Source organism: Diaporthe batatas, assembly GCF_019321695.1.
Source record: "Diaporthe batatas strain CRI 302-4 chromosome Unknown Contig00010, whole genome shotgun sequence".
NCBI classification, from domain to species: domain Eukaryota; kingdom Fungi; phylum Ascomycota; class Sordariomycetes; order Diaporthales; family Diaporthaceae; genus Diaporthe; species Diaporthe batatas.
Window position 1 is genome coordinate 1,601,876 of NW_025408557.1, and position 20,503 is coordinate 1,622,378.

At 55.9% G+C, this 20,503-nt stretch overlaps 6 protein-coding genes across 6 annotated transcripts; 3 read left to right on the forward strand and 3 right to left on the reverse strand.

Annotated features, from left to right (window-relative positions):
- The first annotated feature begins 18 nt into the window (after nt 1-18).
- Nucleotides 19-2,904, forward strand: KVR01_008828 (uncharacterized protein). Its single transcript, XM_044786473.1, has 3 exons — nt 19-670; nt 755-2,363; nt 2,424-2,904. Exons 1-3 carry the CDS (start codon nt 326-328, stop codon nt 2,585-2,587), a joined length of 2,118 nt encoding a protein of 705 aa, XP_044642595.1. The 5' UTR covers nt 19-325; the 3' UTR covers nt 2,588-2,904.
- Nucleotides 2,905-3,333: 429 nt separating this feature from the next.
- KVR01_008592 (uncharacterized protein) lies at nt 3,334-6,874 on the reverse strand. Its single transcript, XM_044789835.1, has 4 exons — nt 6,146-6,874; nt 5,897-6,075; nt 3,537-5,828; nt 3,334-3,441 (listed from the first exon to the last, which is right to left on the reverse strand). The coding sequence occupies exons 1-4, from the start codon at nt 6,192-6,194 to the stop codon at nt 3,433-3,435; spliced, it is 2,529 nt and encodes an 842-aa protein (XP_044642359.1). The 5' UTR covers nt 6,195-6,874; the 3' UTR covers nt 3,334-3,432.
- Nucleotides 6,875-7,943: 1,069 nt separating this feature from the next.
- KVR01_008418 (uncharacterized protein) lies at nt 7,944-8,902 on the forward strand. Its single transcript, XM_044793012.1, has 2 exons — nt 8,179-8,415; nt 8,629-8,902. Exons 1-2 carry the CDS (start codon nt 8,224-8,226, stop codon nt 8,809-8,811), a joined length of 375 nt encoding a protein of 124 aa, XP_044642185.1. The 5' UTR covers nt 8,179-8,223; the 3' UTR covers nt 8,812-8,902.
- Nucleotides 8,903-9,290: 388 nt separating this feature from the next.
- Nucleotides 9,291-12,773, reverse strand: KVR01_008600 (uncharacterized protein; the record flags this gene model as incomplete). The annotated part of the gene is made up of 3 exons (XM_044782872.1): nt 10,551-12,773; nt 10,220-10,486; nt 9,291-10,156 (listed from the first exon to the last, which is right to left on the reverse strand). Exons 1-3 carry the CDS (start codon nt 10,603-10,605, stop codon nt 9,291-9,293), a joined length of 1,188 nt encoding a protein of 395 aa, XP_044642367.1. The 5' UTR covers nt 10,606-12,773.
- A 119-nt stretch (nt 12,774-12,892) lies between these two features.
- On the reverse strand, nt 12,893-14,926 carry KVR01_008776 (coatomer subunit delta). The gene is made up of 5 exons (XM_044793250.1): nt 14,744-14,926; nt 14,237-14,680; nt 13,978-14,174; nt 13,108-13,918; nt 12,893-13,051 (listed from the first exon to the last, which is right to left on the reverse strand). The coding sequence occupies exons 1-5, from the start codon at nt 14,918-14,920 to the stop codon at nt 12,962-12,964; spliced, it is 1,719 nt and encodes a 572-aa protein (XP_044642543.1). The 5' UTR covers nt 14,921-14,926; the 3' UTR covers nt 12,893-12,961.
- Nucleotides 14,927-15,128: 202 nt separating this feature from the next.
- KVR01_008584 (uncharacterized protein) lies at nt 15,129-19,129 on the forward strand. The gene is made up of 3 exons (XM_044789056.1): nt 15,129-17,286; nt 17,608-18,024; nt 18,076-19,129. Exons 1-3 carry the CDS (start codon nt 15,483-15,485, stop codon nt 18,096-18,098), a joined length of 2,244 nt encoding a protein of 747 aa, XP_044642351.1. The 5' UTR covers nt 15,129-15,482; the 3' UTR covers nt 18,099-19,129.
- Nucleotides 19,130-20,503: the final 1,374 nt, after the last annotated feature.

Genomic DNA, 20,503 nt, shown 5'->3' on the forward strand with positions numbered 1-20,503 from the left:
CCCTGTTCGTTTTTGTAGGACACATTTCCTAATCGCAAGCTTCCTCTGGCTGCGCATCTCACCCATCTTCAACCAGCGACACTACACTCAGGCTGCAGACCTGCGTCGCTTTCTTTTACAACCTCTTACCTGCAGGCGTGCCTGGTTCTTTCACCCGTCCTGGGTGTGTTCTTTTCTTGTGACGCCCACAACTACGTTCCTTTCATCTCCCAGTCGCAGCCTGCTGGCCGCTCCCGACCACTTTTGCGAGCTCTTGCCTCGCCCCTCGCCTGCACGGCGCAACCCCGACCAGCATTGATCGTCACCAGTCCACAAATCGGCGACCATGTCTAGCTACGATTATGACACGGACGCGTCCATGTGGCCGTTCTTCGCGTTCACGGTCACAGCGATCACGACACTCCCAGCCACATACTTTCTCCTCAAGGGATCTATAAACGACCCCTCGAAGCTGTTCCCCCGGGTTCAGACGGACTACAAACCCAAACATGCCGACCTCGTCGCTTCACAACGGGCCAAGGACAGGAAACAAAACAGGCGGCTGGGCCTGACATTGTTTGTCCTCCTGGGGTGGGCTGTTATGGCCTACACCCTCTATCTCATCCATTATGTCGAGACGCCCGCCATCCAGAGGGTGTGGAATCCATATGACATCCTGGGCATCAGCGAGGTAAGTCGCCCACCCCCCCTCCGCGCACACACCTCTATATACGTGGCATCTCTGGTGTCCCTACATGGCTAACAACATCTACAGTCCGCCACCGAAAAGGCCATCAAGTCTCACTACAGGAAACTGTCTTTGAAGTTCCACCCCGACAAGGTCAAGCCCGACCCAGCCAAGAACGAGACAATCGAGTCGCTGAACGATCGCTACGTCGAAATCTCAAAGGCGTACCAGGCGTTGACCGACGAGGAGGTGCGCAACAACTACATCCAGTATGGCCACCCGGACGGAAGGCAGAGCATGAGCATCGGTATCGCCCTGCCTAAACTGATGGTATCGGACGGCAACGGCAAGTATGTCGTGCTGGTCTACTTCCTACTGTTCGGCGTCATGCTCCCTTACTACGTTGGATCCTGGTGGTACGGCACTCAGCGGCGATCCAAGGAGGGTATTCTCATGGAGAGCGCCAACAGCCTGTTCAAGGAATACAAGAACGATGTCGACGTTGGCGGGGTCATCACCGCACTGAGCACTGGAAAGGAATTTGCCGCTGTTCTGAAGGGTGACAAGGCAGACGCTGGCCTCTCGAAGATCGAGTCGCGCATCCTCGCTCCGGGCGAAGGCCTGTCCACCGCAGCCGGCCTTTCGCCCAAGGAGAGGGAGGCACTGGAAGACCTCGACAACGGGGTCAGGAGGAAGACTCTGGCCCTCCTGTGGGCTTACCTGGGCCGTGTCGAGCTGGATGACCCGGCCCTGGAGAAGCAAAAGTTCGAGGTTGCGCCCATCGCCGAGTCGCTGGTCAAGTCTTTCACTGCAATCGCTATCGCTTTCGGATTCACCGCTCCGATTCTCGCCTCCTTCCACGCCAGCCAACGGCTGATCCAAGCCCTGTCCCCGGTCGCTTCTCCTCTCCTGCAACTTCCCTTCTTCACACCTGCTATCGCCAAGGCTGTGGATGGTGACTCGAAGGTGCCTACCACCCTGCAAAAGTTCATGGACCAGCCAGACTCCAAGCGACGAGCACTTGCCGTTGGAAAGGGCCTGCTCACTGAGGAGCAGTATAAGACTGCAGTCAGTGTCGCCAAGCAACTACCATACCTGCGAGTCGCAAAGGCTTTCTTCAAGGTCACCGGCGAGCGCTTCATCATCCCGTCCTCTCTGGTCACTCTGGTTGTGAAGGGCCGTATCATCCCCCCTGGCTCCGAGAATGTCCCCGAGGTCAACGAGCTTGACCTTGTCGATGTGGACCCCGCAGAAGATGACCTGGACGCGATCCTGGGCAAGAAAAAGAAGACTGTCAAGGGCGCCGACGGAAAGCCGGTACCCGTAGTGGGTGACGATAAGCCAATCCTGCCCTCTCTGGCGTTCTCGCCGTACTTTGGTCGTGAGCACTCTCCTAGGTGGCACGTATTCCTGTCAGACTCGAAACAAGGAAAGATGGCCGTGCCTCCCTTCACCTTCACACAGTTCGACGCCCCGATCTTCGAGGAGGATGGAAAGACGCCCACGTTCAACATGGTCACGCTCAAGGCGCAGTTTGCCGCGCCGCCACAGGCGGGTCACTACACGTTCGTTATGCACGTAGCCTGTGACAGCTACGTAGGCTTTGACACGAAGATGGAGGTGACCCTCGTGGTGGAGGAGGCGAGCAAGGCTGCGGCAATGGCGGCCGAGGACGAGATCAGCGAGCCAGATGAAGGTAAGCCTTCCCCGCCCGGACCAGACCCTGTTGAGATCCGAATGCTAACAAGCCCGACAGATTCTATTGCTGGTATAATGAACGCGGCCAAGGGCGGTGCACCACCACCACCAAAGAAGAAGAAGCCTGCCGAGGAGGAGTCTGACGAGGAGTCCGGCACGGAGGAGGAGGAAGAGGATACAAGCGCGACTAATACGGATACTGAGCCAGAGGACAACAAGTGAGAGCGTTGCATAGAGAGAGTTTTCAAAAGACAACAAAGAGGTGCTCGCGTCTGTCCACCATTCTGACATTTCGCGCGCCCCCTATTCTGTCCTCTTCCCAAGCAGCCCATCCCAGGTAGCTGAAATGTATATTCCCCCTCACTCCTACTGGTCACGGCCGCGAGAAATAGAGAGACGTCTGGCCGGAGCCGTAGGGTGGATGAGAGCTGGGTTGGCTTGCACATGGCGTTCTGAGGGTTGGGCAATTCATTATGCTAGTTGGTAGTTCATAAAGGGGCAAAGCCCGGTTTTGTTATACACTTGTCTGTGTTTTGAAATTTGGTCATCTTTTCTGTACTGTACGATAGACAGTGCATGTAGTCTTGGACTTGCACTTCAATTGCCCTCCAGGGCTCGCACCAAAACCCGTAGTCCCCTAATGCGATTGTTCTGCATTGGGGTACAACACGTGCCACAATCAATTCTATGAACCAGGTAACAGGGAGAGGAAGGGAAATGAATTCCACGCGGAGCCAAGGCGCGCGGTCGCTTACCGTCGCTTACCACTACGATTTAGATACAAGGGGGGCATCATGAATTATGGCCCTTTCTATATTGGACAAATGGTAGCTAACGCGGTTCTCAACATGGAACCCCCTTCTCTCCCGAGAAAAGGGGTATCCGGACAGATGACACCATGACGGAGACAGGTTGTCATCCACAAGGGCCAGTTGATGTAGCACAAGAAATGGAGACATATCTAGAGAGTATGTGATTGGGCTTATTTACTGCTATGATAAGTATATACAAATAGAACAAAACAAAAATCAAAGGGCCATCTTGTCTTGCCTTACCCCAGGCTAATCTCAGAGACACTATAATACCAATTGTTAGCAAGAGCCGGCAAGATTGAGGAAGAGAAGGAGTTTATGAGTATGAAGAGGAAGGGGGTGCATGGCATGGCACATACCTGGGAGTAATAAGCATTCTGCCACTGGCAGGTGTAAGGCGCGGCACAGGTGAAGCTCCCGGTCCACTGCTGCCCGCCGCACTGGGCGTAGCGGGCGTTGGCCGCGTTGGCAGCAAGAGCAATGATCTTCTCGGACGCCTTCTCGGCGGCGGTGACGATGTAAGCGGACGGGTTGGTGGTGACATGGCCGGGGAAGATGCTCGCGTCGACGACGAACAGGTTGTCAGTACCGTAGACCTTGGTGTTGACGTCAACAACGGCAGAGCCGCCATTACGGCCATCGTCGGTGCCCAGCTTGGCGCTGCCGATCCAGTGGTTGGCGCGGCGGTTGCTGTAGGAGACGACCATGTTGTTGACAAAGTCCTCGACGCTGGTGGAGGGGTCCGGGTAGGCCCAGGTCAGGTTGGCCACGGACTTGAGCGCGGCCTGCAGGTTCTTGATGCCCTGGATGACGGCGGCGACGTCGTTCTTGTCGCGGAGGTAGGGGAGGGTCGACACCACCATGCCCAGGCCCGAGGTGATGGTCGTGCGGCCGCGCGAGGTGGCGCCGCGGCCGAGGTACTGCGACATGGTCATGGCCTTGCCGTCGGGCGTCCCCGCGCTCCCCTCGACGCGCGCCGTCCACTGCAGCTGCCGCGTGATGCCGTCGGCGCCGACGATCTGGTCCCAGAACATGGGGCCGATGTTGGGCGCCGCCTGCGCCAGGATACCGGAGCGCTTGCTGAGGTACTTGTCCTTGTCGGTAACGTTGGGCGTGTCAAAGGCCTCGTAGAAGTCGTAAAAGGTCACGTTGGGGTGCTGGATGACGGTGTCGGTGTTGGTATGGTCCTCGAGGTTGTAGCCGACGGGCAGGTTGATCCACGACTGGTTGCCGATCATGGTCGGCCCATCGACCGACTTCTGCACCACGGCAAGCTGGTCGGCCGGGCCGATGCCGCTGCGCATGAGCAGCTTCGCGGAGCCGAAGGTGCCTGCGGAGAGCACGACGCGGCCCGTGATGGCGGTGACGTTGACGACGCCCGCGTAGCCGCCACTGAGGTATGGCTCGACCTCGATGCCGGTGATGTGGCCCCCCGAGCGAATCACCCTCTTGACCGAGGTGCCCGTCCAGAGCTTGAAGTTCTTCCTGGCGCTGGCGCTCACCAGGTACGTCGCCATGGGACCGCCTCGCTCGCCGTTGCTGAACATGTAGGGCGTGTGGGCATAGGTGCGGTTCTTCTGGTTGGGCACGTTGTTGGCCGTCACAGAAGCCCATCCGGCCGTCTTGAGCCCGCTGGAGATGACGTCGAATCCCTGCTGGAGGTACAGCTGCCCGTCCATCGAGGGGTGGTCTGTCCCCGGGATCCTCGAGAAGACCCGGCTGGTGGCGGCGCTCATGTCTGCTGCCTTCCAGCCGTTGGGGAAGTTGTAGTCCCAGTCAACGGTGTTGGGCTTCCACCAGAGGCCAGCATTGACAGCAGTGCCGCCGCCGAGGACGCAGCCGGCCATCTGGTCCGTGTCCGAGCAGGCGATACCCGCCGAGTCGTGCCAGATCTGGTTGCAGAGACCGGGAACGTCGAAGCGGGTGAGGTTGGTCCCGCCGAGCCAGGCTGGCTTCACCTGCCCGCCCCACCGGCCTGAGGATGGCGGCCCCTTCTCGATGAGGAGGACGCTCTTGCCGGACTCGCTGAGCTTGTCCGCGATGGGGATGCCGCCAGCCCCAGCACCCACAACAATGTAGTCGTAGGTTGCGGTTGGGACCGGCGTGCCAGGGACGGTCGTCTGTGTCGGCACGGACGTGGTTGTCGCCGTTGGCACGCCGGTTGTGCCGCCGCCACCACAGCTACCAGTCACGGTCTTGGTGGCAAGCGCAGCCCAGGCCGAGTACGAAGGGTTGGCCGCATTCGCGTCGATGGTGGCGGGGAAGAGACTCTGTCCGTTGTCGTGCTGGTCGAGGGTGATCTGGTTGGGGCAGGTCGGGTTGCCGGGGGCAGGGTTGGCCTGCGCCCATCCGAGGAGCCAGAACTTGGAGCTCGTAGAGACGCTGCCGGTGGCACCGCCCTGGTCCCATTGTAGACAGCCCTGGCAGCGGAAGATGAGGCTGTAGTGCGTCGAGTTGATAGTGGACGATATCTGGGTCAGGGTGGCATTTCCGGTGTATACGTCAGGCATCACATAGCCTGTGGCATAACGGAATGAGTGCAAGATCTGCCCGTTGTTTGGCCATATCGTGAGCAGCAGCGAGTTTGTCATGGAGCCCCCCAGGGACATGCCACACCACCCTTGCTTGGTTGGGTCCGGAGAAGCACATTGCTGTGAACGGAACGTGTTGGTGAGTGAAGGACAACATCTCTCAGACCCCGCTTGTCGAGTTCACTCACTATATAACCGATGAACTCTGTCGCGTCCGTCGTGAGAGCATTCGATGGAAGGGCGGCACCGAAGGTCCATGTACCCTTCGTAGAGCCCTCTGGGACGGTCCATGTATCAAAGATGATTCCCGTTGTTGGGTCTTTGTACACGACTGCTGTCGCTGACTGTGCCCATGCTGTCTCGAGGACTGTCTGCCGTCAGCAACTTCTGAGGCCGGCCGGTCCATCATTTGCAGCCTCAGGGTGGCCATCACTTACATGGCGCTGCGGCCAGGGCCAACAGGGAAAGACGACTGAGGATCCCCATGGTGCCTGTGAATGCAAGAGTCGGGCGCCAAGTCCTGTGAGGCTATATCGCCAGCGAGTTGAAGAGAGCTTTCAATTGCATACCGCGCTCTCGCTTGCTGCCGGCATGGCGGTTTAATATGAATTCCCCCGGCCTGATAAGCACCCTCCGGGTGTATGGCGCCTGGCCAGCTCCAAGAAGCATGTTCGCCCCATGGCTGCCATCCGGTGCGTACGGATGAACCGACTGGGGTCTGGCCACGAGAAGGGAACCTTGGAATTTGCCCGGTAGGCTGGTGCGACGGACGCCCCCGTCCGCATCTCAATTTGTGCGTGTAATCAATTTGAGATGTAACGCGTGACAAGCGACCGCGAGACGCTAGGAGAAAAAGGACCACGAAATATATTAAATCCCACGGAGGGAGCAAACCATCCAGCCGCCCGCCGCGGCTTGGGCCCTCTCGTTCCGCAGTTCTGGGCACCCGCCCTGCCGCTGTCTCCACGGCCGGCACGAGTGGCAGCTCAAGCGCGCCGTAGGCCGACAATGTGATGAAGTGGTGTGCTGACTGGGTTGTGGAGGAACTGAGCCGCTGGTTCGTGGAGGTTGACGAGTCTTGACCAGGGTGTATGTGTGGCGTCGTAGACAACATAGAGATTAGACGCAGGTACTGTACAGTATCTGTGCAGACAGACCTACCCAAGCAACTACACTACCAGCGTATGGCAGACAGGCAGACAGCTTGTGGCCATGCCATGGCAGGGGGATGCATGCTTGGCAACCGGCTGAAGTCGACGACCGCCGAGACCACCAGTCCAATCCGCCCCTTCATCGCCTGCTTTTGTCGCGGACATAGGGTCCGCGATATTACCAAACCCGGTAAGGGAGCCCGTTGGTGTCCCAAGCTTCAGCGTTGTACTTTGATGAATCAGGAACAAGTCATGTGCCTGGGCGCGGTTTCTGGTCGAATCACTTGATGCCCATTTCGCATCCCTCCAGGGACCAGCATGAGAAAGCAAAAGAGAAGAAGAGAAGAGACCGCTGCCGTGGGTGTTGCCGTAGCCAAGGGCGGACATTCCGGGTAGATCATTCTTGGTTGGCTCGAGGAGGATCAATCTCGGCACTTGGGACGGATCCATGGATGGCTACGACGTCGATGATAATCGCCCATCGCCCAAACGATGCGGCAAGCTAGTCGGCCGTTTGTTTGCAGGCTACCTGGCTAGCACGCTGCCGCTGCCACGCTCGTGGCGATGGTCCATTTTACATATGTCTCTGATGGTCTGGGCGACTGCACGTGGCGCTGCGATGTGCTCGGTGACGACGGGGTGGGTGGGTGGCATTGTGGCTGCCGGGACCTGTCTGCCTGTCTGCCTATCTGTCTGCCAGTCTGCGTGTCTCGATGGAGAAGTGGTGGGTTACTGTGATTCCGTGCCGCTGCCGAAAGCAAAAATAAAAAGGCAGGTCGACTGTGGGCAGTGCCACCAATCACAACACCTACCGCCAATGGCAATACTTTGCTGGTGGCAGCTGCCGTGTATATGACCAGGTGGATGCTGAACAGAGCACCCTCATCCATTCCGGAATCCTGCCAAACGGTCCGCCACAATGTCGTAGTAATCCACCGCACAGGTACCAGCCCGGGCCGTCATCCGGTAGGACAGCGGCTGTTACTACGCTGACACTTTGGCATCTACCGAATACAGATTACTACTCCTCCAACATCAATTCTCATCACAACAACAGTAATCCACTAAAGTAAGTACCCAGGTAGTGGTAAGTACTAGCCCACAGATATCATCACAAGCCGCCCCGCATGTCCCGTCCCCGGACTCCACCAGCCAGCCTGATCCTAGTGTCAGTGATGTAAAGCTTCGGAGAATCCCTGTCTCACAATCGGCCGTGTGGCCTAATGGCTAAGGCGTCAGATTTCGGTTGAAATCATCCTCTCTGAAGATTGCGCGTTCGACTCGCGTCATGGGTAAGCCCTCTCAACATACTTGGTTATGTTTTCACCCAAATTCTAACATTCTCCTAGTCGTGTGATGCCTTAATGGTACCATTCTTTTTTTCGGGTTTTCTTTTACTTCAGCAGACGTCTTTTGCAAACTGCCATAGTCACCTAGGTATAGGGAAATCCCCCCCTACCCGTACTGCCGTGGTCAGCTGCACTGGAGGCACATGTAACTTTTTGCATATTCTTCACCTTTCACCGTGTTTCCCGGGAAGGCCCAATCAACCCAAGGCGAGTCCAATTTTTGCTCACATTGGATGGAAATTCCTTTTGGTTAATTCATATCAGAGATTACTTCTGAAATCTCTGGTATCCCTTCAAAGTTAGCAGCATTTTGTGCTGCGACTCCCAGAGTGTTGTCAAGTGGATGATATATCCTTTTGGACGTCAACTCTACAGCCCTGTCCGCAAAGACTACATCTAATACAGCCTTGGCACCTGCAGTCAAGAAAAGCCACCTGCTTAATGCACTCCGGGGTCTGGCGAACGAGCTCATTGGACACTTCTCACTGCAAAGAGTGGTCGTCACAAGGCTCGACACCTCACACGCATTTGGTGCAGGGGCAGTGTGATCGCCCGCTAGCCGTTTCCAAGCCCTGGGTTCATATCCAAGGTCCCAGGTTCTGAGGAGAGTCACACAACCACAGCGTCCTGGCCCTTGCGGTATTCATCACTGGCGAGATATTCGACTCCTCACCACAATGGCGCCAATTGATATCAATTGGTTGCCCGTTGTGGGCTGCCTCCCAGTGAAATGAGCCGTACGGGTATTGTGGCTGACGGACTGAAATCCTTTTGGGTGTTTCCTGGACTCCCTGGCAGTCTTTGTAGGCCGACCATTAATCCACCCAAGTCTCAAATGAGCTGCAAAGATATACTGAATTAGTAAATCACTACCAGGCTCGCCACTGATGGTCCTGTAGAGAGATTCTCATATAGTGAAATTGGGTCTCATTCGCTTCTATTGAGATATGGTATATACGGACATGGCGATAATTAACATTTAGAATAAAACAAGCCAGACTATTGAGCGCTGATGACTTCGAATCTCGCGCAAGGTGATCCGATCGTTCTTTACGATCGCACACCTACACGTAACCCCCGCTTTACTCTCCCGATGGAGCCGGGGCCGGGGCCGGCTGAGCAGCCTGTGGCTCAGCTGGTTGCTGAGCTGGATCAGCAGGTGGTTGGGCCTGTCCCTCAGCATTCTGGTCAGCTGGCGGCTGGGCTTGAGGCTGGGCTTGATCCTGGCCCTTCTGATCCTGGCCCTTCTGATCCTGGCCCTTCTGGTCCTGAGCCTTCTGGTCCTGAGCCTTCTGGTCCTGAGCCTTCTGGTCCTGAGCCTTCTGGTCCTGAGCCTTCTGGTCCTTGCCATTCTGGTCCTTGCCATTCTGCTGGCCATTGTTTACGTTCACGATAATCGTGGGCGGGGGTGCGGTTCCAAGAACAAGGCCTGCGAGCTGGGCCTGCGCAATGGCTTGCTGGTTGGCAAGCAGTTGAGCCTGCAGGTTGAAGAGAGACCCAGCAGCGAGGAGCTGGCAATCTTGCTGGATGAGTTTCGTGTCCCCGACGAACACGTTTTGGTTCGGTAGGATGATCGCAGCCGGGTCGGCAAAGATCTGAGCGTTGCTGGGGGCCTGTGGTGGCTGTGAACCAAAGGGAAGCAGGACAGAACCATTGATCTGGCCAAACGGCGCATTGGGGTCCATCGGAGCGACTTGAGGAGCCGCGCCAGCGGGCTGAGAGGCATTCCCGACCCCGGCGACGCCCGGGACATTCAATGTGGCGGGCGTGGGGACAGGTCCGATGACCAGCGGCTCAGGGGAGTTCAGCATGACGAGGATCTCCTTATCAGGTGCACCATTGTCCGCCAACAGCTGGTTGACCATGTAGCGAGTGTTGACATTGTTGGGATCTCGCTGGTCAATGACATTGGTGACAGCAACGATGACGGTGTTCACATTCGTCCACCCTGTTTGCCAGACCGATTAGCATGAGAGAATTTTGACGTCAAAGAGCCTAGCAAGGCACTCACTGTTCTTGAAATGGTTGACTCTGATGTTGTTCTTGATGGTCTCCACCGTTGACACAAGAGCAAGTTGAGACTGGACCAGAGCAGCAAATTGTTGCTCTGCAGTCAAGGCAAGAGCCGCGATGGTGTCCAAGTTGTTGTTAATTACTGTGACCTGGGGCTCGAGCACCGTCTGTTGGATAATGATATCTCTCTTCTGTTGTTGAGATCTGGCCCTGTGCTTCAAAGACCTTTCCACCGGTGTTGCAGTTCGGTCAACGGACGCAGGAGCTGGTATGTATTAGCCAAACATCGAGGACCAAGAGAAAAATGCCATTGGAGATTTGCGACCTACCAGCAGTAACGACAGACACGCCGACTAGGGCGGTGATGAGATTCCTGAAGAACATCTTGAGCAAAGATATTTATTTGGGATAGTATAGATGATGCTTTTGGTCTGTTGGTCCTATCAAAGGAGTGTAGACAATGAATGTGTATACAAGGAACGAAACAGCAGCCTCTAGGGCGCTTAAAAGAATCAAATCAGGAATTACGGATCGACGGATGTGATCGTGGAAAGCCTTGGGAGGACGGCATGCGAAGATCATGATCCTCATCACCGTGGGGATCCCTCGGGATATATGTGGTTGTTCTTGCCCATTGCCGCCGTCCACCTGTTGTTTGATGATGTCGAGAGGGCTATGCGCCGCCCCCAAGACCGGCTTCTCGACATTCCGGCTCCAGTCTCCAGAGGGGGATCTACGCGAGTGATACTCGCGATCGTAGGAGTGACTCGAAAAGGGAATGCAGAGCTTAGTGAAGATATGCATAAGCATCAAAACCGGCTGGGATCAGGGGGCGCCTATGCCGGGCAGCCGGGGTGGGCACGAACGAGTTCGGTTGGCAGGCTACCAAACACAAAGCTTGGTGTTGTACCTCTTTGCCCGCGGGACCGCATCGAAGTGACTTTCAGGGCCGAATAAACTTGATCTGAAATTCCCGACGAAAAGACCCCCTCGTCTGATTTCTTGCGACGGAATCGTCTGGACTGGGGCTGTTGAGACCGAGCCCGCCCAATCATGGCTGGCCTTGGCGGGCTAGAGTGCGGATGAGGCTCTGAGACGGATGAGGTTTTGTGTTGGCTAGTGTGGGTTGAGAAGTGGCTATGGCCCTTCATGCACGTCTGTGGTACTATTCAGCCGAACAGGCGCCTGCCATCTCAAAATCCGACGCAACCGTTGTGGTCGTGGTCAGGATGGCTTGGATGGAACCACATGGTTTCGCTTGAGGGACCAGCTGAGGATCACGAACATCAATGATCGTTCCCCTTGGAGATCCTTCGGCAAGTCTTGCCCTCGTGGCCCGTACCAAACGTGGATCCCCAATGATCCTCCCAGCTGCCCAGTATTTGATCTACTGAAGCGAAGCGATCAGGAAAATCAACCAGATCAGGCCCCAGAGAGACACTCATCAGGGTGCATGTCAAAACCAACATCAGGGTCGGTCAAGAGGTCCAAGCAAACCCGAGGACGCCCGTGCGTCAAAGCTTCCCTGGGGTCCCTGGCCGACCTCGCAGCCTTGCTGAGCCCTACGACTCTTCGAGCTTGACTGCACGAGCATGACCACAACACGACCGCATACAGTTCAATCGCGCCTTGGAAGACCTGACGCAGAAGGCCAACCCTGAGGCCACTGTGGCTAAGTCACCCTGGCTGCTTGCCCCTTTCGCCGGGAGAGCATACAACCTCCCGACAGTCTCGCCAGTAGTCATAGGATAAGTGAGGCCACTGCCAAGAGCTATGATACACGCTGCTCCCGCAAAAATCGAGATGTGATCCCGTCTCCGTGGTAGGGGGGCGACTGGCCGACTGGCTCCAGTGATCGCCAATGTTCTTTGCCGCCCCTTTCGAACTCGCAAGCATGGTTGCCATGGACTGCGGCGCGATTGATACAAACCAAACAAACCAAACCACAGTGGTGAGAGCGGGTCATGTTGCGATGGTAGTGCAAGGAGCACGCCAATGTCGCGCTGCAGCATTGTACCCTGCCGATCTCATGTCCGTCTCATCCAGTAATTATCGTCCGAGGATATCCAGCGAGGCAGCCGGTCAATGATCAACCATCCCTTCCCTTTGCCCCTTTCGCGCAGCTTTCGACTTCTCCACTGTGGTCGCTGGAAGTTGCAAGGGCACACCGGCACACTCCGTGAAGACGTCCGCTCAACATATCTCCTAGCATTCATCCTATAGAAGCCTTGCTTGGATTGTACTGCTCGACAGGCCATTATCCTACAAGACGATGTGAGGGGGTGTCTTTTAGGTGGCTGTCCAGTAGGGCACCCGCTAGCAGGGTGCCCAACAAAGTTGTCCTATCGTGCTGTGAGAGATCATCCTACTAGAATTATGTTGTAGGTTTGTGCATGGGAGGTTGTCCCGCAATAACTGATTCCATTGGGGAGGGGATTCGGCGGGAGCGGATCCTATTGGAGTTTATCCTTTTGTTTTATGAGCGGTGATTCCACGAGTCGGTAGTCCCCCGGACGTTGTCCCATGGGAGTTTATCAGGTACACGATCGCCCCGTCATGATTGCCTGTGACCGGGCTGTACGAGTCAACTGGGTTCGTCACGGGTAGGAGCTGGAAAGCGGAAACGATCGAGAAAGGTGCATGGCAGACTCTGGAACAAAGACATTTGCTTCGTGTCCACAACGAGGGCTTTTAATAAGGCATGCTACTGTTGAACTCCTCTACACCTGCGAAACCTGCATTACTCAATGACATAAGAGTCCGCCATGGATTTGATCTCTTTCGAGAAGGTCACATCCTCGTTCATCTCCACCAGAGCAACGGACGAAACCTGAGATGCTGTCAGTAAACCTGACACTGCATGTCGACGACAAGGGGATGACTTACATCAACGTCCACGAATGGCGTGGTCTTGGAGAAGCGGACCTGCATTGGGAAGAATTCGTTCTCATCGTCGGCCTGGGCTTCAAACTCAAAAGCACCATTGGGATTCTCGTCATCCACAGTGCCGATTGACCACTCCAGGCTGTCTCCCGACACGTCATATGTGGCATCAAAGCTCGACACCGAAGGCTCGGCAGTCGAGTATGGGATAGTGACGCTCACATCTTTGAGCGCGTCACCGCCGGTCAGCTCGTACTCGACGGTCATCGTATAGCTGCCGTCAGAACCCTTGTTGACCCAGACGGTGAAGCTGATTGGCACCGCGGTCGGGTCATCTGCCTTTGGAGTGGCACGCCACCGAAGCACGCCGACTGAGTTATTAACCGGGAACCCTTTCGCTGTGTTGGCCATCTGGATGGTCCTGGAGCTGTTGAAGAGGTTCCGGTCGACGTTTGGATGTGTTCGGAACTGCGCGCCGTGGGTGGGCTGCGCGTTCAGGTCGAGTTTGATCTTGGTCAGTGATGGGTCGGATATCCTCAGCTGCAGATCTCCGCTAACACTGATGGACTCGACAGCGCCTTCCTTCGACAGCTTCGCACTGATCGCCTCGTTGATTGTGACGTGGATGGCATCGCGGTCCAGTGTCGTCGAGGCACGCGGCGCAGGCTCGGCTGCAACAGGAGAGGGAGCTGCTGGAGCGACAAGCGGGCTGTCGTCGACTTCGTTGCCCATTTCGCCGCGTACTCGCTCGAACATATCGGTTGTCTTGGATTTCTTGCCAAGTTGCATGCCTTTGCCCTTTGGCGCCGTGAATCTGTCTCTTGTGTAAGTGTCAAGTGTCTGATACGACGCAACTGGACGGGGCTGATATACTTCGACTTGTTCTTCTCAGCTTTGTAAGTGTCGTAAGTGTCGGTGGCAGCAGGTCGACTGGGCGCAGTATATGTGGGATAGACGGGCGTCCTGGGCACGTTGCCCATGCCCCGCGCACCCCTGGCTGACTCTTTGCGCTGCATCTCGAGTTGTTTGGCCTTCCTCTTCCGCTCTTCCGTAGCCTCCAGTTCTTTGTTCTGGAGCAAGTCAGCACACATGATGGGGTATTGGGAGGTGAAATCAAGCGACGGCTTCATACCCTTGCAATGATCTCCTGGATGCGCTCCTCGTGACTCTCCATCTCCAAGAAGGTCTTGATCTGACTGATGGTGAGGTTCTCCCTGTACCCCAAGGTGACCAGCTCGTCGAAGGCGCTCAGAAGCTCAAAGGAATTCTTCAGGATTTCTCGTTCCTCCAGGCTCTTGCAGGTGCTGGTGACGACCTGGGCGAAGAGATGCAGGGAGTCGATGTCTTGGAGGATGTTGGACTGGCGGTTGGTAATGAGAACCATGTACAGCTCGTCAAGAGGCTGGTAGACAAATCGGACGTTGTCCTGCTCGACGGTCGTATGCTGGGTCCCGCTGTCCGCGAGCTTGGGGAAGGAGGCGAGTAGGGCTTCGATGCGCGACCTGGGCATCTCACGGAACTGTCGCGAAAGGACAGCTTTGCCCCCGCGGGTGCAGATCGAAGCTGCTAGGACGACCTGTTGCACTCAATTGTTAGCCATCACCGCTTGGGAGATGCTCCGTTTGGTCGCCAGACTTGCCATCTTGATTCCAGCGCGTAGTCGAGAACTCTGTGACAAGGGGGGTTGATCGTGGTCGTGCCAGAGGTATGGGAGCTGAGTTGCGCTGTTGTCTGTAGGACACTGGCTGCGATTAATTGATAGTGCTGTCCTGAAGCTGGCCGGGTGGCTCGTGCGAGCTGGCCTGGGCAATGGCATTCTGTCACTTTAGGTAATGAGCATTCCACCCCTGGCTACCTGGGCTGCGGCCCCACTCCGGCAGGCAGAGGTCCGTCCCTAGCTATCTACTCCGTACTCCGTAGGCACTCAGGTACTGTGGTGGGTACCTAAGTACGTATCCGCAAGACGCGGTAGCAAGCGTTTTTAGTCAGCAGCGACTGCCTGTCCCATGCCAAAGGCAAGTCATTGACCGTTCGCGTCAACACTCCGTACACAACCTTTGACCACTCACTCGACCCTGTGAATTTCCCTATGACCTGCAACGACAGCCCGCTATCGCCTTGAGATCCGCATTTCCTTGATCTGCCAGAAACTCAGCGCTGCTGAAACTTGGCCTGGCACAGTTCTCAACGGATTTTATGTCCCAGAAGTCGAGGTCTCAGCACGAACTTGTTCAGACGAAGCAGGTGCAGGTGCCCACAGACAAACACGACGGCCCCCCACAACCTGTACCCGACCGACACTGCTTGCCATTACGGCGAGTAAGATGACCTGATCTTTTAGCTAGCTTGTCGTATCTAGCTCCCAGCTGCGCCACGACATGATGGAGGTTGTAGCGGAGGAGCAGGGGCCTTTGGAGGCCGACAAAGAATTTGGGCTTGAAGACACCCGAGACGACGAATTTGATTTCGATATTGATGGCCCAGTGGCTGGGCTCGAATCCACTGATGACGTTGTGGCATATGACACCGAAACCAACGATGCACTCCCCGACGCTCGCACATACTCGACACAGGATCATGTCGCGCAGCAAGTCTTGCATGAGTCTTACGATGGGCAAATCGCTGGCCAAGAACAGGGTCAGCATGATATAGAGGTGTCTGCGTTTGAAACCTCGATAGATGCCGCGGTTGTTGTTCAAGTCGACCAATTCGGTGATGAGGAAGGAGGCAACGCCGAACTCGAAGAACCCCAGCAAGCAACCGAAGCACAGTATGGGGAGGGTGACCGGTACCAAGAGGATGATTATGTTGAAGTCACCGCAGAAGAGGTTAGAGACCTCGTCGACGCTGATCAGCACAATGAGGGCCAAGATCAAGATGCGACGGTCGCTACAGGGCATGCTGAGTTTTCGCACCCGGAGGATGAGCACTTTCACGACGATCTTCACGAGGAAGGCATTAGTGCCGAACAAATCGGACCGGGTCAGTCCGGGGACGAGGCACCGCCGCCCGTAGACAGCAGCTACGCCGACGAAGCGACCGAGAACGGAATGGTGGCTGAGCCTCACAGCGAGGAAGCCCTCCAAAGCGCAAGCCTTGGAGACGATTCTTCTCTCGCGGAAACCGCTGTGCACCAGAACAATGCGGACACGGCGCATGGTCTGGACGATGTCAGCAGCCAAGAGGATGAGCTACTTGAGGGCTCAGAGCAGCATCCCCGCGTGAGAGTGTCTTATGGAACAGCAGAGTTCTACCTCTTTGCGGAGTCCCCCAACGCTGATCCCGATGATTACTTCTTCGAGAACGCAGACGTGCTTTCCCAACCATTATCAGACTTCCTAACCAAAGTGCGCCAAGTCATAACGGAGGACCTGCAAGATCTCGATGAACTTTATGTGAAAGTGGACGGGCTCGGAGTTGAGTTTGGAGAGACAACGACGAATGACTTCCTAGAGCGTACTACTTTTGGTCAGATTCTAGAGCTGTATGATCAACTTGTGAAGCTTGACGATGATTCTTCCGAGGTACCAGAGCTGTACATATACCTGGAAACGAGACCGAATTGTCTGCGTCGGCTCACGGAGCTCAGCAACAATGCCAGCAATGGCAAGGGGCTATCCGAGGTAGGGTTCTACTACGAGGGAACTCCGGATCTCACAGCCATTGAGGAGGCTTCGAACGAATACGATGGAGCCCACCAGGGTGCGGACTCTGATGACATCTCTGACAACGAGTCAAATGACCAAGTAGAAGGAGGTCTGGGTGAGACACATGAGGCTGGGCAGTCGTCCAATCCTTTTCGCCTCAGTGAGAGTCAACAGCAGGCCATGGACATCTCAAACTCCAGGCTCGCAGAAGAAGAAGCGGCGGATGATCCCATGGCGGCAGATCATCCCGCTTACGAGGATGAGAACGACGAGGCTCTCTTGAATGAAGTGCAGGCAGACCTCGAACTCGCAGGGCCGCCGGCCCCGCCCGATGTGAGCGCGACCGAAGCCCAACAGGACTCTGACCTCTTGCCAGGCGAGGATGAGGACCTTGCCGCAGACGTCGCAAATGACGGAATTGACGACGACCAATACGCGGAGGAAGGCGCCCAACTTGGGGACGAAGCTACCGGGACAGAAGCAAACGCTGAGGCCGAAAATGAAGACTTGCAGGACGACGATGGCCCTACTGATGGTGAGCATCTTTCTTCTTTGGAACTCAGCAGATGCACTGCATCGTCCGAAATCTGTGCATGCGAATCTTGCATGCCGGCTGAGCCCATTTCCTTCGGCGCTGGGAGCCACGCCCACTTTACGGTCCAATCTAAGATAGAAACTCGAGGTCCTCAACCTCAGCTGATTGAAGACGCTTTGAACAACGTTCAACAAGCCCTTCTTGCAACCGCGGACTGGTCGAGGAATCTCTCAGCGTCAGTGAGCGCGCGGGACTCACCAGCTGCAAACTTTGACCATAGCAAGCACATAGAAAACACACCGGCTGACTTCAGTATGCAAGACTACGACACAGCGGAACATGACGATTACCTCGACATCGAAGCGACCGAAGAGCAGCCGACCGAGCCTGCAGGATATGCGGCGTCTGCCGGCACCCCCGAGCCGACATCCCACAATTCCAGTGCCACGGCGACCCTCGACGGAGAAGGCCCAGGTCATGGTGACGATACGTCTGCGGCCGATGCATTGATCGATGCCGGCCGTTCGTTTGAGACCCCATTACAGGCGGAGCCAGACCCTCCAGAGACTGAAACCGACGAGATTCACTGGAATGACGATGACGAGGCCGAGCACGACAACGACGGCGATGAGGTTGACATTACAAATCAGAACCAGACCGACCTGTCTCCTTCGAGCCTCTCTATCAAGAGAGGCAGACAAGCAGACGAGGATGATGTTGGTCCAGGTGACGATAGTAGTAAGCCTTCGTGTGCAACGGATCCACGAACGTCTACTAACATCGCCCCAGTTGCCAAGCGTCGTCGGACATAGATGCCTCTCTGGGCGTAGTTGTCAGATCAGACTTGATCAAGGCCTCTGCATCGCCAGTGTGCCCTGGGCCCGAGTGCTGGGTGCAGTTGTAGTGCATCTGCACCCGTCACATACTCGACCCTGATTTATCGACCCCCTCCCCATCCTTATTATACCCCTTTCTTCGCATTCCTGCCCGATTAGCAACGTGGACCAGCTGAAGCACTGACGAAAAACCAACAATTCCCACCGATCTGCGAGGTAAGTTCCGATCTGAAGACACGCCTGGCCTGCTTTCTAAGGCCTGGCATACGGCCCAATCTTTTTATGCTCCGCTGCGCCGTTGGGTGAGATCTCGCGCGCGTAAGACATCGTTCATGACGACTTTTGAAGACGAAGCACTCATGCAATCTTTTGCGACCATGGGCGGCATTTCGATTTGGAGGACGTGACAGACAGGAGGAGTTGGAGCAAGTCTCCACAGACACGCGATTTCACACTCACAGAGCTACTGGGACGGGAGGATGGACAGACACGAAGCGCCTACCAATGACTACGTGTGAGTGTCTTGGGAGGTGCCACTTCTGATTCTTCCAAGGAGGTTAAGTATCTCTTTTGACGGGACGGGCGTGGCGTGTCTGAGCGGCTTGCGCGGGACGAAGGTTATTTTATGTGCGTAACGGCGATGGGGCTTGTCGATGAGACGAACCAAAGCCTCTTGGTGTCTGCGGAGTGCTTTCTTGGAATTTCTGTTGCCGGCGTTGTCAGCGACGATATTGCGGGAAACATAGGTGGCTGGGCACTTGGGAATATGTAGCAAAGCTCTGTATCAATGTACGATGAGCACTCCTAGTGATCAGTGAAGCGCACGCGGGCCTCGGTTCATTTAGGTGCGGTGCAAAGATCGACCAGACTCCAGCAACTACTCCCTGATATGGTACTGGCCCGCAAATTTTACTACTGATTCAGAGAGGAGCGGGAGGAAAGACGTGTTCTTGTGAGTGGATCCGAGGTGACTGACAACTCTCGAAACCACATACATTGTAATAGAGAGAGATGGCCACGTCTTGGGAAAACACGCCATGCCACTGTAGAGTTTGCCGCGGCCTAGTTCGTGGTCATCTTGTTACCCGTAGGCCCTGCGAGATTATTGTTCTACAACTTTGAAGAGCTTGTCCCACACGAAGCTGATTCTATAAGGATCTTGAGGGGTAGATGCCGTGGCCGCGAATGGGAATCCGAGCAATGCGTAATAAGATTGGTGACAGGAGTGGGCTGGGGTGCGTGCTGGGTCGCCTAACAGGCGAGGGCGTGACATGTTGCTCTGGAAGGAAGCGAAATTCAGTGACACCCACAGATCCGTTGATCAGGTCAAGCTGTAAGTGATACAACTAGATGCACAATCTCCAATCGCACGGAGAGATAGGCACTGCGTGTATGTGTCTTCCCACCGGCCTGAGGAGAGCGCTGAGCTGACTGCCAGGGACTAGTCTGCTACCCTACCGCAGTCTTAATTCTGGGCCCAGCTCATCGTCATCTTGTGGGACGCGGGGACAGGCTGAGAGCGCCGGGCGAAGCGGATTGGTGAAGCAGATTCAACAATACCCACATAGACACCAACAGACAAGAAGAACCAGCATTGGCACGCGCGTACTGTTACTACATGATGACCTACCGACGCGCTGTTCCGAGTTAGGAGGTGGACCTGTGAAACGCAAACCCATCTTCACCTTGGCCCGAGGGTGCGGCTCACGGATTGGTATCGCAGTGGCACGATATCACATGTGTCTGCCTAACCAGAGATGATGTTGAATTCCGGCCGGGAAGAATCACAACAATAGTCTAGTTGGTTCGTGTACATAAATAGTACATACTAGTACTCCGTACGTTTGGAATCCTGCCACGCACCTGACATGGGCTGACAATAGGTAGGCAAGCAGGTAGTGGACCTTGTCTGGTGTGCACTCGACGCAGATGTGTAGAATACCGTGTAGGTGTGCGGTGTGTCAGTCGTCTCCGGGCGCCCGACGTGCCAATCAATCCCCAACAGCCAGCTATGTACACAGCCAGGTGGTCTTTTGCGAAGAGTACTGGAGTACCACAGTACATACCACAGTTAGTACTTCCGCTACAGAAGCCTCAGCCATCCCCCATTGCGCAAGCCCATGACAAGGACGAGCAAGCTGGCAAGGCACAGGGAGGGCAGGACCCCTCGTATTCCTAAACCTGGGGCCTCGATTTGTGCTCCTGGCTGGCTGGACCGAAACGAAGCAAGGGACCACCACCAGTACACAGTACTCCGTACCTGCCCCAGCACCTGCCCCGGTACGGAGTACCTGCTTCCAAGGCTGGCAGGCGTGTCGGGGGGGTGGTGGTGGTGCCCACCCTGCAGATGGCCAGAGGATAGCCTGGCAGGGCGGCCAGGT